At 49.9% G+C, this 13,558-nt stretch overlaps 1 protein-coding gene across 3 annotated transcripts in view; it reads left to right on the top strand.

The window, feature by feature from the left end:
* DEAF1 (DEAF1 transcription factor) overlaps positions 1 to 13,558 on the top strand; it is a 52,733-nt gene that overhangs the window by 18,622 nt on the left and 20,553 nt on the right. For all 3 annotated transcript variants that reach the window (XM_055355743.2, XM_055355744.2, XM_055355745.2), the window contains exon 10: positions 2,548 to 2,795. In XM_055355743.2, coding sequence (XP_055211718.1) covers positions 2,548 to 2,795 — 248 coding nt within the window. The remainder of the gene's footprint in view (positions 1 to 2,547; positions 2,796 to 13,558) is intronic.

Below are 13,558 nucleotides of genomic sequence, written 5' to 3'. Positions count from 1 at the left end.
CCCATCTCTACTAAAAATACAAAATTAGCCAGGCCTGGTGGCAGATGCCTGTAATCCCAGCTACTCGGGAGGCTGAGGCAGGCGAATCACTTGAACCCGGGAGGGCAGTGAGCCAAGATGATGCCACCGCCCTCCAGCCTGGGCGACACAGTGAGACTCTGATTTAGCCACTTCCCTCCCCTGGTCATTGTCCACGGCGCTGATTCTGTGAACATTTCGGGGTCCAGCAGCCGCATTCAGATGAGTTTTACAACGTGGAGCTGGGTGGGTGGAGCAGGAAGGGATGGGACATCCTCCTGCCTCTGTTGCCTGCTGGGGGGATGTCAGGTGCTGGGGGGTGTTGGATGCTGGGGGGATGTCAGATGCTGGGGGGATGTCAGGTGCTGGGGGTGTCAGGTGCTGGGGGGTGTCAGGCTGCGTGCTGGGGGATGTCAGGTGCTGGGGGGTGTCGGGTGCTGGGGGGTGTCGGGTGCTGGGGGGTGTCGGGTGCTGGGGGGTGTCGGGTGCTGGGGGGTGTCGGGTGCTGGGGGGTGTCGGGTGCTGGGGGGTGTCGGGTGCTGGGGGGTAGTGGGTGCTGGGGGGTGTCAGGTGCTGGGGGGATGTCGGGTGCTGGGGGGGATGTCGGGTGCTGGGGGGGATGTCGGGTGCTGGGGGGTGTCGGGTGCTGGGGGGGTGTCGGGTGCTGGGGGGGATGTCGGGTGCTGGGGGGATGTCGGGTGCTGGGGGGGATGTCGGGTGCTGGGGGGATGTCGGGTGCTGGGGGGGATGTCGGGTGCTGGGGGGGATGTCGGGTGCTGGGGGGGATGTCGGGTGCTGGGGGGGATGTCGGGTGCTGGGGAGATGTCGGGTGCTGGGGGGATGTCGGGTGCTGGGGGGTAGTGGGTGCTGGGGGGTGTCGTGCTGGGGGGGGATGTCGGGTGCTGGGGGGGATGTCGGGTGCTGGGGGGATGTCGGGTGCTGGGGGGGATGTCGGGTGCTGGGGGGGATGTCGGGTGCTGGGGGGAGTCGGGTGCTGGGGGGAGTCGGGTGCTGGGGGGATGTCGGGTGCTGGGGGGGATGTCGGGTGCTGGGGGGGATGTCGGGTGCTGGGGGGGATGTCGGGTGCTGGGGGGGATGTCGGGTGCTGGGGGATGTCGGGTGCTGGGGGGGATGTCGGGTGCTGGGGGGGATGTCGGGTGCTGGGGGGTGTCAGGTGCTGGGGGGTTGTCAGGCTGAGTGCTGGGGGATGTCAGGTGCTGGGGGGGATGTCAGGTGCTGGGGGGGATGTCAGGTGCTGGGGGGGATGTCAGGTGCTGGGGGGGATGTCAGGTGCTGGGGGGTGTCGGGGGGTGTCGGGTGCTGGGGGGTGTCAGGTGCTGGCGGGATGTCGGGTGCCGGGGGGTGTTGGGTGCTGGGGGGATGTCAGGCAGTGATTTTTTGTTTGCTGGTCAGTTTTTTACCCAACTTCCCAACATTCCAACATTCCAACATTCCAACATTCCAACATTGCATGAGAGTTTTCTTTTCTTTTCTTTTTTGAGATGGAGTCTCACTCTGTCACCCAGGCTTGAGTCCACTGGCACAATCTCGGCTCACCGCAACTTCCGCCTCCCGGGTTCAAATGATTCTCATGCCTCAGCCTCCCAGGTAGCTGGGATTATAGATGCTTCCACGCTTAGCTAATTTTTGTATTTTTTGGTAGAAATGGGGTTTCGTCATGTTGACCAGGCTAGCCTTGAACTCCTGACCTCAAGGGATCTGCCCGCCTCGGCCTCCCAAAGTGCTGGGATTACAGGTGTGAGCCACCGTGCCTGGCCTCTTTTCTTTTTGAGACAGGGTCTCATTAAGTCACCAAGGCCGAAGGACGGTGGCGCAGTCATGGCTCACTGTAGCCTCGACCACCTGGGCTCAAACCATCCTCCCGCCTCAGCTTCCTGGGTAGCTGGGATCACAGGTGAATGTCAGCTAGTTCTTTTGTTTTTGATTTCTGTTTTGTAGAGACAAGGTCCTGCTATGTTGCCCAGGCTGGTCTTGAACTCCTGGGCTCAAGTGATCCTCCCACCTCAGTCTCCCAAAATGCAGGGATTACAGGCATGAGCCACTGCGCCGGGTGATGAGAATTTTTATTTATTTTTTATTTTTAAATTTTATTTGTTTATTTTTTTGAGATGGAGTCTCACTCTGTTGCCCAGGCTGGAGTGCAGTGGTGCAATCTCTGTTCACTGCAATCTCTGCCTCCCGGCTTCACACCTTTCTCCTGCCTCAGCCTCCTGAGGTAGCTGGGACTACAGGCGTCTACCACCACGTCCAGCTAATTTTTTGTATTTTTTTTAGCTAATTTTTTGTATTTTTTTGTATTTTTTTAAACACAGTGAAACGCGGGGTTTCACTGTATTAGCCAGGATGGTCTCGATCTCCTGACCTCATGATCTGCCTGCCTTGGCCTCCCAAAGTGCTGGGATTACAGGCGTGAGCCACCGCGCCCGGCTGAGAGTTTTTAACAGAGGCCATTTTGAAGCTAGGAAATGTATTAATTTTTTGGTTTATTTTGCTTTCCAAATGCTCTAGTGTTGACATCCCTGCCTGCGCTGGCGGTCCCACCCCCGACTCCCACCAAAGTGGCACCTCCCGCGCTGGTCAATGGGCTGGAGCTGTCAGAGCCGCGGAGCTGGCTGTACCTAGAAGAGATGGTCAACTCCTTGCTCAACACAGCGCAGCAGCTGAAGACGCTGTTTGAGCAAGCCAAGCATGCCAGCACCTACCGAGAAGCTGCCGCAAACCAGGCCAAGATCCACGCTGACGCAGAGCGGAAGGAGGTAACCTTGGAATAAATGGGAAGACATGACCTGTGCTGAGTAACCCCAGGCCACCCTGGTGCCTGCACCCAGCTGTGTAAGACCCACCTTGGCTCACAAGGCCCCTGCCCCACCTTTCTGGAAAAGGGAGCTGTGGAGAGTCATTTACAAATGAAGCTTTTCCTAAAGAAAAGTGACAGCTATTGTTGTTAAGGTGGTTTTGGTTTGTGTAAATAAGGTTGCTTTGTTTCAGAAAGGGAAACAATTTTGTGCGCATCGGCCGTTGTGAATACTCGCCTTTTCTAGGCATTATTCATCCTTTGTCTTCCTGCAGTGAAATGTGCTTATATTTTATGAAGTTTGGAGAACATCGTCTATTGAGTCTCTGAGTATCAGCGACTGGCAGGGCGAATGCTGAGCCCCTTCCTGGGAGCTGAGCTCCGTCCGTCTGCTGTCACAAAGCCCTCCCAGCTTCTGGCACGTTCTTCAGAAGGCGGCTCCTGTGCGTGGTGGGAGGCTCACAGGGCGTCGGGCCCATGTTTTCTGCAGCTTCCTCTTACTGCAGCACAAGCAAAAGGTCACTTAGGCCCCTTCGGCCTCTTTGGCCTCTTTTCATATGGAGTCTCTACTTCATATGAACCCTTTACTTAGATTGAAGACTTTGAGGTAATATAAAGGTTCAGGTGGGTGACATGAATAGGGTAGATAGAAATTACTAGAGCCAGAGTAAACTGGAGAGAGGGTGGAGGTTTCTCAGCTACTTCTCATAGCCCAAACCCAGCAGACAGGTACCGTGTGTCACAGGGCACGGGGACGAGGAGGTGAGAGAGGAGGGCGCCTGTCTGCTCAGCACAGATGGGGAGCTCTGAAGGCCACAGGAAAGGACAGGGATGGATTTTGTTGTAGCTGCTTTTTCGGGTACGGTAACATGGACTTTGGTTTGTAAACAAAAGTCAAATTCGTATTTTTCCCACCAAATCTATGTAGGAAACGTTTTCCCCCATTTCTTTTCTACTTTCTATTTTTATTTGTGGAACAGGCTGTCACTCTGTCGCCCAGGCTAGAATGTAGTGGCGCAATCTCGGCTCACTGCAACCTTTGCCTCCCGGGCTCCAGCGATTCTTGTGCCTCAGCCTCCCAAGTAGCTGGGACTACAGGCACCCACCACCACCACACCCGGCTAATTTTCTGTATTTTTGGTAGAGATGGGGTTTTACCATGTTGCCCAGGCTGATCTCACACTCCTGAGCTCAGGTGATCTACCCGCCTCAGCCTCTTAAAGTGCTGGGATTGCAGATGTGAGCCACCATGCCCAGCTTCTACTTTTTATAGAAGAACTTTTTATTTATGTATTTATTTTATTATCATTATTATTATTTTTTTTTAGTTGCTGCTTTATTTTACTTTTTGAGGCAGCATCTCACTCTGTCACCCAGGCTGGAGTGCAGTGGCACGATCTTGGCTAACTGCAACCTCCACTTCCTGGGATCAAGCAATTCTCCTGCCTCAGCTTCCCAAGTAGCTGGGACTACAGGCGCCTGCTTCCATGCCTGGCTAATTTTTGTATTTTTAGTACAGACAGGGTTTCACCGTGTTGGCCAGGCTGGTCTTAAACTCCTGACCTCAAGGGATCTACCCGCCTCAGCGTCTTAAAGTGCTTGGATTATAGGTATTTATTTATTTATTTATTTATCTATTTTTAATTTTTTTTTTTTTTTTTTAAGACAGAGTCTTGCTGTGTCGCTCAGGCTGGAGTGCAATGGCACAATCTCAGCTCACTGCAGCTTCCTCCTCCCGGGTTCAAGTGATTCTCCTGCCTCAGCCTCCGGAGTAGCTGGGATTAGAGGCATGTGCTACCACACCTGGCTGATTTTTTGTATTTTTAGTAGAGATGGGGTTTCACTATGTTAGCCACGCTGGTCTCGAACCCTGACCTCAGGTGATTCACCCACCTCAGCCTCCCAAAGTGCTGGGATTATAGGCATGAGCCACCGTGCCCGGCCTGTTTATTTTTTAATTTTTAAATTTTTCTGTCATTCAGCGCGCATCAGGTACTTGTTACAGATTCTACTAGACAAGCACGTAACGAACAGTGATTCTCATCCCAGGCTGTATTCAATGTTAGGGGTTTGTTACGGATTCTACTAGACAAGCATATAATGAACAGTGATTCTCATCCCAGGCCGTATTCGATGTTAGAGGTTTGTTACAGATTCTACTAGACAAGCACATAATGAACAGTGATTCTCATCCCAGGCCGTATTCGATGTTAGGGGTTTGTTACAGATTCTACTAGACAAGCACATAATGAACAGTGATTCTCATCCCAGGCTGTATTCGATGTTAGGGGTTTGTTACAGATTCTACTAGACAAGCATATAATGAACAGTGATTCTCATCCCAGGCCGTATTCGATGTTAGGGGTTTGTTACAGATTCTACTAGACAAGCACATAATGAACAGTGATTCTCATCCCAGGCTGTATTCGATGTTAGGGGTTTGTTACAGATTCTACTAGACAAGCATATAATGAACAGTGATTCTCATCCCAGGCCGTATTCGATGTTAGGGGTTTGTTACAGATTCTACTAGACAAGCACATAATGAACAGTGATTCTCATCCCAGGCCGTATTCGATGTTAGGGGTTTGTAATGGATTCTACTAGACAAGCACATAATGAACAGTGATTCTCATCCCAGGCCGTATTCGACGTTAGGGGTTTGTTACGGATTCTACTAGACAAGCACATAATGAACAGTGATTCTCATCCCAGGCCGTATTCGATGTTAGGGGTTTGTTACGGATTCTACTAGACAAGCACATAATGAACAGTGATTCTCATCCCGGGCCGTATTTGATGTTAGGGGTTTGTTACGGATTCTACTAGACAAGCACACACGGAACAGTGATTCTCATCCCAGGCCATATTTGATGTTAGGGGTTTGTTACGGATTCTACTAGACAAGCACATAATGAACAGTGATTCTCATTCCAGGCCATATTCGATGTTAGGGGTTTGTTATGGATTCTACTAGACAAGCATATAATGAACAGTGATTCTCATCCCAGGCCGTATTCAATGTTAGGGGTTTGTTACGGATTCTACTAGACAAGCACATAATGAACAGTGATTCTCATCCCAGGCCGTATTCGATGTTAGGGGTTTGTTACTGATTCTACTAGACAAGCACATAATGAACAGTGATTCTCATCCCAGGCCATATTCAATGTTAGGGGTTTGTGTAGTTTCCCCAGGACCTGTAGTGGTGATTGTCCAGAAGCCTTCCATAGGAGGAATGCATGGTCGTTAGGTATGCCACAGCTCCAAACACCAGCAACACCACTCAATGACTGTTGAGGTAATGGCAATGACACTGCAGCTCCACATGGCTGGGGAGGTCTCACCATCATGGCAGACGGCAAAGTGGGAGGAAAGGCATGTCTTAATGGTGACAGGCGAGCAGAAGAGCTTTTTAGATTCTTAATTTTTTAAATGACTGATCAATATGTGATTAGTTTTTTGTGTGTGTTTGTTCGTTTTTTTGTTTTTTGTTTTTTTTAAGAGGTAAGATCTCACTCTGTTGCCTAGGCTTATGGCTTATTGTAGGCTCAAACTCCTGGAAATACAGGTGCATGCCACCACGCCTGCCTAATTTATTTTTTTATTTTTTATTTTTTGTAGAGACTGGGTCTTGCCGTGTTGCCCAAGGTGGTCTCAAACTCCTGGGCTCAAGAGATCCTCCTGCCTCAGCCTCCCAAAGTGCTGAGATTACAGGCGTGAGCCACTGGACCCAGCATTAATTTTCTTTCAAGGAAGAAAACTGTTTCTACTCCTGAAGACAAAGATAATTCTAAAATACTTTTTCACTGGGCACAGTGGATCATGCTTGTAATCTCAGCGCTTTGAGAGGCTGAGGTGGGAGGATCTTTTGAGCCCAGGAGTTTGAGACCAGCTTGGACAACATGGTGAAACCCCATCTCTACAAAAAAATATAAAAATTAGCTGGGTGTGGTGGTGGGCACCTGTAGTCTCAGCTACTTAGGAGGCTGAGGCAGGAGACTCACTTGAACCCAGGAGGCAGAGGTTGCAGTGAGCTGAGATCGGGCCACTGCACTCCAGCCTGGCGACAGAGCAAGACTCTGTCTCAAAAAACAAAAAGTCCAGGCGCGGTGGCTCACGCCCGTAATCCCAGCACTTTGGGAGGCCGAGGCGGGCGGATCATGAGGTCAGGAGATCGAGACCATCCTGGCTAACATGGTGAAACCCTGTCTCTACTAAAAATACAAAAAATTAGCCGGGCATGGTGGCGGGTGCCTGTAGTCCCAGCTGCTTGGGAGGCTGAGGCAGGAGAATGGCGTGAACCCGGGAGGTGGGGATTGCAGTGAGCCGAGATCGCGCCACTGCACTCCAGCCTGGGTGACAAAGTGAGACTCTGTCTCAAAAAAAGAAAAGAAAAGAAAAGAAACCAAAAATTAGCCAGGTGTGGTGACATGCCAGTCAAGAGGCTGAAATGTGAGGATTGCTTGAGCCTAGGAGGTGGATGTTGCAGTGAGCCGTGATCACACCACTGCACTCCAGCCTGGGCAACAGAGTGAGACCTTGTCTCAAAAAAAAAAAAAAAAAAAAAAAAAAGAAGAAATTAAAAAGGAAAAAAATAAAAAGATATATATATATTTTGAGATGGTCTTGCTGTGTCACCCAGGCTAGAGTGCAGTGGTGTGATCTCGGCTCGCTGCAGCCTCCATCTCCCAGGTTCAAGCGATTCTTGTGCCTCAGCTTCCCAGATAGCTGGGATTACAGGTGTGTGCAACCATGCCCAGCTATTTTTTGGTATTTTAGGAGAGAAGTTTCGCCATGTTGGCGAGGCTGGTCTTAAACTCCAGGCCTCAAGTGATCTACTTGCCTTGGCCTCCCAAAGTGTTGGGATTACAGGTGTGAGCCACCGCACCTGGCCAAAAAAATACTTTTTTTAAAAAAAAAGTATACTTCCAAACAAACAGCTACTTAATGCTGAAATTTATAGAGGAAAAGAAAGTTTAAAGGCAAAAAAATCTGTAACCCTGCACCCAAAGATAATGACCGTGAGCACTTACTGTGTGTCCTTTTGGTCTTTTTTGGTAATTGAGGTAAACTGTATGTACAGCAAAGTGCCTCAATCTCCACCATAAAATGTAGTGAGTTTTGATGAATGCATGAACCTGGTCATGAGATCATTTCAATCCCTTCAGAAGCACCACTCATGTCCCCTTCCATCGGTCCCCTGCCCCATGGACGGTCACTGCTCTCATTTATTTATTTATTTTTCTTTTCTCTTTTGAGGCAGCATCTCACTCTGTCACTCAGGCTGGAGTGCAGTGGCATGATCTTGGCTCACTGCAGCCTTGCGCCACCATGCCTGGCTAATTTTTGTATTTTGTGTAAAGATGGGGTTTCTTTTTTTTTTTTTTTTTTTTTTGAGACAGTCTCACACTGTCACCCAGGCTGGAGTGCACTGATGCAATCTCGGCTCACTGTAGCCTTCGCCTCCCAGGTTTAAGTGATTCTCCTGCCTCAGCCTCCCGAATAGCTGGGATTACAGGCACATACCACCATGCCCAGCTAATTTTTGTGTTTTAAGTAGAGACGAGGTTTCACCATGTTTGTCAGGCTGGTCTTGAACTCCTAACCTCAGGTGATCCTCCTGCTTCAGCCTCCCAAAGTGCTGGGATTACAGGCATGAGCCACCGCACCTGGCCTCTTTTTTTTTGGACAGAGTTTCGCTCTTGTTGCCCAGGCTGGAAGCCAATGGCACAATCTCGGCTCACCATAACCTCCACCTCCCAGGTTCAAGAGAGTCTCCTGCTTCAGCCTCTCAAGTAGCTGAGATTACAGGCATGCGCCACCATGCCCAGCTAATTTTGTATTTTCAGTAGAGACAGGGTTTCACCATTTAGGTCAGGCTGGTATCGAACTCCTGACCTCAGGTGATCTGCCCACCTTGGCCTCCCAAAGTGCTGGGATGACAGGTGTGAGGTACTGCACCCAGTTGATTTTCTAGATTTCCTACCACAACTGATTTCTAATTCAACTCCAATATGCTTTGAAAATATACTCTGATTTCAGTTCTTTTAAATTGATTACGATTTATTTCGGCCAGGCATGGTGACTCACACCTGTAATCCCAGCACTTTGGGAGGCCAAGGTGGGAGGATTTCTTGAGGCCAGGAGTTTGAGACAAGCCTGGACATTGTGAGACCCTGTCTGTACAAAAAAAAAAAAAGGTCCGGTGTGGTGGCTCACGCCTGTAATCCCAGCACTTTGGGAGGCCGAGGCGGGCAGATCACAAGGTCAGGAGATCGAGACCATCCTGGCTAACACAGTGAAACCCCGTCTCTACTAAAAATACAAAACATTAGCCAGGCATGGTGGCGGGCGCCTATAGTCCCAGCTGCTCAGGAGGCTGAGGCAGGAGAATGGCATGAATCCGGGAGGCAGAGCTTGCAGTGAGCCGAGATTGCACCACTGCAGTCCAGCCTGGGCTACAGAGTGAGACTCTGTCTAAAAAAAAAACAAAAAACTTTTTTTTTAAAGGGTTTCACTTTGTCACCCAGGCTGGAGTACAGAGGTGTGACCTCGGCTCACTGCAGCCTCAAGTTCCCAGGCTCAAGCAATCCTCTTGCCTAAGCCCCCCAAGTAGCTGGGACTATGGGCATGTGCCACCATGGTTGGCTAATTTTTGTATTTTTCATAGAGAGAGGGTCTCACTGTGTTGCCAGGCTGATCTCAAACTCCTGAGCTCAAGCCATCCACCCACCTCAGCTTCCCGAAGTGCTGGGATTACAGGCAATGAACCACTGTGCCCGGCCAAAATGTTTTGTTCATTAGCCGGATCACTGGAGCCCAGGGGTAGAGGCTGCAGGGAGCTGCGATCACGCCACCGTGCTCCAGCCTGGGCAACAGAATGAGACCCTGTCTCAAAAAAACAAAAAGATGTGTTTTATGATCATGTATATACTTTTCGTGGTGAATATTGCATATACACTTGAAAAGAGTTTTATTCAGTCATTGATTTTCGTTTTCTGTAATGTCATTAAGTCAAGGTGGTTCATAGTGTGGTTCAAATCTTGTTTTTCTTCAACCTAAAGATGTACTTTTAGCTTTTCTTTTCATATAGGTCTGTTGGCCATGAATTCTCTGTTTTTGTTTGTCTGTAATGTCCCTCTTTCACCTTTATTTTTGAGGGACTTTTTGAGTGACATGGAATTCTGGGTTGTCACTTACATATATATATATTTTTGAGACAGAGTCTCGCTCTTGTTTTCCAGGCTGGAGTGCAGTGGCGCGATCTCGGCTCACTGCAACCTCCACTTCCCAGGTTCAAGCAATTCTCCTGCCTCAGCCTCCTGAGTAGCTGGGACTATAGGCGTGCGCCACCACACCCAGCTAATTTTTATATTTTTGGTAGAGACGGGGTTTCGCCATGTTGCTTAGGCTGGTGTTGAACTCCTGGGCTCAAGTGATCCACCCGCCTGGGCCTCCCAAAGTGCTGGGATTACAGGCATGAGCTAACACGCCGGCCTATTTATTTATTATTTTTTGAGACAAAGTCTCACTCTGTCACCAGGCTGGAGTGCAGTGGTGCCATCTCGGTTCACTGCAACCTCCGACTCCCTGGTTCAAGCGATTCTCCTGCCTCAGCCTCCTGAGTAGCTGGAATTACAGGCACACACCACCATGCCCGGCTAATTTTTTGTATTTTTTTTATTAGAGACGGGGTTTTGCCATGTTGGCCAGACCGGTCTTGAACACCTGACCGACCTCAGGTGATTCACCTGCCTCGGCCTCCCAAAGTGCTGGGATTATAGGCGTGACCTACCTGGGTTGTCACTTTTTATCATTCACCAGTTTAAAGATGTCTTTCCATCATCTTCTGGCCAGCCTGCCTACCTGCCTTCCTTCCTTCCTTCCCTCTTTTCCTCCTTCCCTCCTTCCCTCCTTCCCTCCCTCCCTCTCTCCCTCTCTCCTTCCCTCCTTCCTTCCTCCCTCCCTCCCTCCATCCCTCCCTTCCTTCCTTCTTTTCTTCTTTCTTTTTTGAGACAGGGTCACTGTCTGTCACCGAGGCTAAGAAGCAGTGTTGTGGTCACATCTCAATGCAGCCTTGACTTCCTGGGCTCAGGTGATCTTCCCTTAGCCTCCAGAGTAGCTAGGACTACCGGCACTGGCCACTACTCCCGGCCAACTTTTAGCTGGGGTTTCACCATGATGCCCAGGCTGGCCTCAAACTCCTTGGCTCAAGCGATCCTCTTACCTCAGCCTTCTGAGTAGCTGGGACTACAGATGTGTACCACCATGCCCAGCTATTTTTTTTTTTTTTTTTGTATAGATGGGGTTTCACTATGTCTCTCAGGCTGGTCTTGAACTCCTGGACTCAAGCAACCCACCTTCCTTGGCCTCCTAAAGTACTGGGATTACCAGCATGAGCCACTGCTCCTGGCTATAACTATTTCTTTTTTTTTTTTTTTTTTTTTCCGGAGACGGAGTCTTGCTCTCCAGGCTAGAGTGCAGTGACACGATCTCAGCTCACTGCAAGCTCCACCTCCCAGGTTCAAGCGATCCTCTTGCCTCAGCCTTCCAAGTAGATGGGACTACAAGTGTGCACCACCACACCTGGCTAATACTTTGTTGTTTTGTTTTGTTTTGTTTTGTTTTGTTTTGAGACGGAGTCTTGCTCTGTTGCCCAGGGTTGGAGTGCAGTGGCACGATCTCAGCTCACTGCAACCTCTGCCTCCCGGGTTCAAGCGATTCTCCCGCCTCAGCCTCCCGAGTAGCTGGGACTACAGGTGCATGCCACCATGCCTGGCTAATTTTTTGTATTTTTAGTAGAGAGGAGGTTTCACCATGTTAGCCAGGATGTTCACAATCTCCTAACCTCGTGATCTGCCCGCCTGGGATTATAGGTGTGAGCCACTGTGCCCAGCCTCAGGATCTGCTTCTTTTGGCTACTTTTTCCCTTCATCATGGATCCTGTTATCCCTTCTTCACACATCCAGTACTTCCTGATTGTGTCGGAATTTTAGTTTATATACTGTTTATATGGTAGAGTTTATATGGTAGAGACTCTGAATTTTGTTGGATTCTGTTGTCTTCCCCTGAAGAGTGTTGGGCTTTGTTCTCGCAGGCTGAATTCTTGTGGATCACCCTGAAGAGGATCAGTGTTGATGCTGTTAGGGCAGGTCTGTCTGGCTTTTTCTTCTGCCTGACACATCCTTAGTCTTGGATCTGCGAAAGTGTGGTTTTTCTGGATGTTCCTGGGAAGTCCGTGGTGTTTTTAAGCCTCTAACTTGTGAAGGTTCAAACTCCAGACTTTCAGGTGGTGAGCAGCAGCCGCAGTCTCTGCTCAGTGTTCTCGGTCTTCAGCCGTCCATTTCTGCTGAGTCTTCCCCACACGCTGTCATCAGCTCAGGGTCAGACAACGACGTGGGGAGTGTTTATGTGCTGGATGGGGATGTCCTCTCTCTGTGCTTGCTCCTTTCTAGGGTTTCTCCCCTCATTTTCCAGCCACTTTGTCAGCTCTGGCCAGGGTGACTGCAGCCTGCTACCACGGTGTGGCCACCCATGTCTGGTGGCCTGGGGCTGCCTCCAGGAGAAGCCTTCCTGGCTCCATCTCCCTGCTACGTCACCTGTCCCTGCTACGTCACCTATCCCTGCTATGTCACCTGGCTGCCTCTCTCCCCTGCTCATTTGGCAGCCAGAGTGTCTGATGCCGCTACATCAGCTGGGTCCCTGCCCTGAAAGGCTGGGCTTTGAATTTTATTTGTAATTTTATGTATTTCTATGAAAGAAATGTGGCATGAAATCCCTTTATCCTTAAAATCCCATTTGGTAGACAGCCAAGCCTTCTAAAACGTTAGAAAGGGCGGCCCCTTTCTCAGCTGGAAGCACCTGTTGCAGTGAATATCCCGTGCATCTGAAAATGTCAGGAGTTAGAAGAAATGTCAGGAAGTGTTAGAAGCGATGTGTTCCCTTTCTCTAAAGCTGTGTATCGGACGTGTCATTCATAAAGCCATTAGTGGAATAGCTGAGCCAGGACTTAGAGGCTCTGAGTGTCATGCCCTGTCCTTCTCCTCTCGGTGTGAATAGCTGAGTCAGGACTTAGAGTGACCGAGTGTGACGCCCTGTCCTCCTCCTCTCGGTGTGAATAGCTGAGTCAGGACTTAGAGTGACCGAGTGTGACGCCCTGTCCTCCTCCTCTCGGTGTGAATAGCTGAGTCAGGACTTAGAGTGACCGAGTGTGACACCCTGTCCTCCTCCTCTTAGTGTGAATAGCTGGAGTCAGGACTTAGAGGCTCCGAATGTGATACCGTTTCTGTCTTCCTCCTCTCAGTGCCATGGCTTGGGTGGATGCTGCTTCACACTCCTGCAGGGTGGCCCAGACACAGTGGGTTTCATTTTCCTTTTTTCTTTTCTCCAGTGGCTACAAAAGTGAACTTTTTTTCTTTTTTTTTCTTTTTTTTCTTGAGAGAGAGTTTTGCTCTTGTTGCCCAGGCTGGAGTGGAATGGCGTGATCTCAGCTTACCGCAGCCTCTGCCTCCTGGGTTCAAGGGTTTCTTCTGCCTCAGCCTCCTGAGTAGCTGGGAATACAGGCATGTGCCACCAAGCCTGGCTAATTTTTGTATTTTTAGTAGAGACGGGGTTTCTTCATGTTGGTCAGGCTGGTCTTGAACTCCCAGCCTCACGTGATCCGCCCACCTCAGCCTCCCAAAGAGCTGGGATTATAGGCGGGAGCCATGGCACCCGGCCCTA

Source organism: Gorilla gorilla, chromosome 9 (genome assembly GCF_029281585.2).
Source record: "Gorilla gorilla gorilla isolate KB3781 chromosome 9, NHGRI_mGorGor1-v2.1_pri, whole genome shotgun sequence".
Lineage (NCBI taxonomy): Eukaryota > Metazoa > Chordata > Mammalia > Primates > Hominidae > Gorilla > Gorilla gorilla.
Note: the sequence above shows the minus strand (reverse complement) of the source record. Positions and strands in the feature narration are given on the sequence as shown.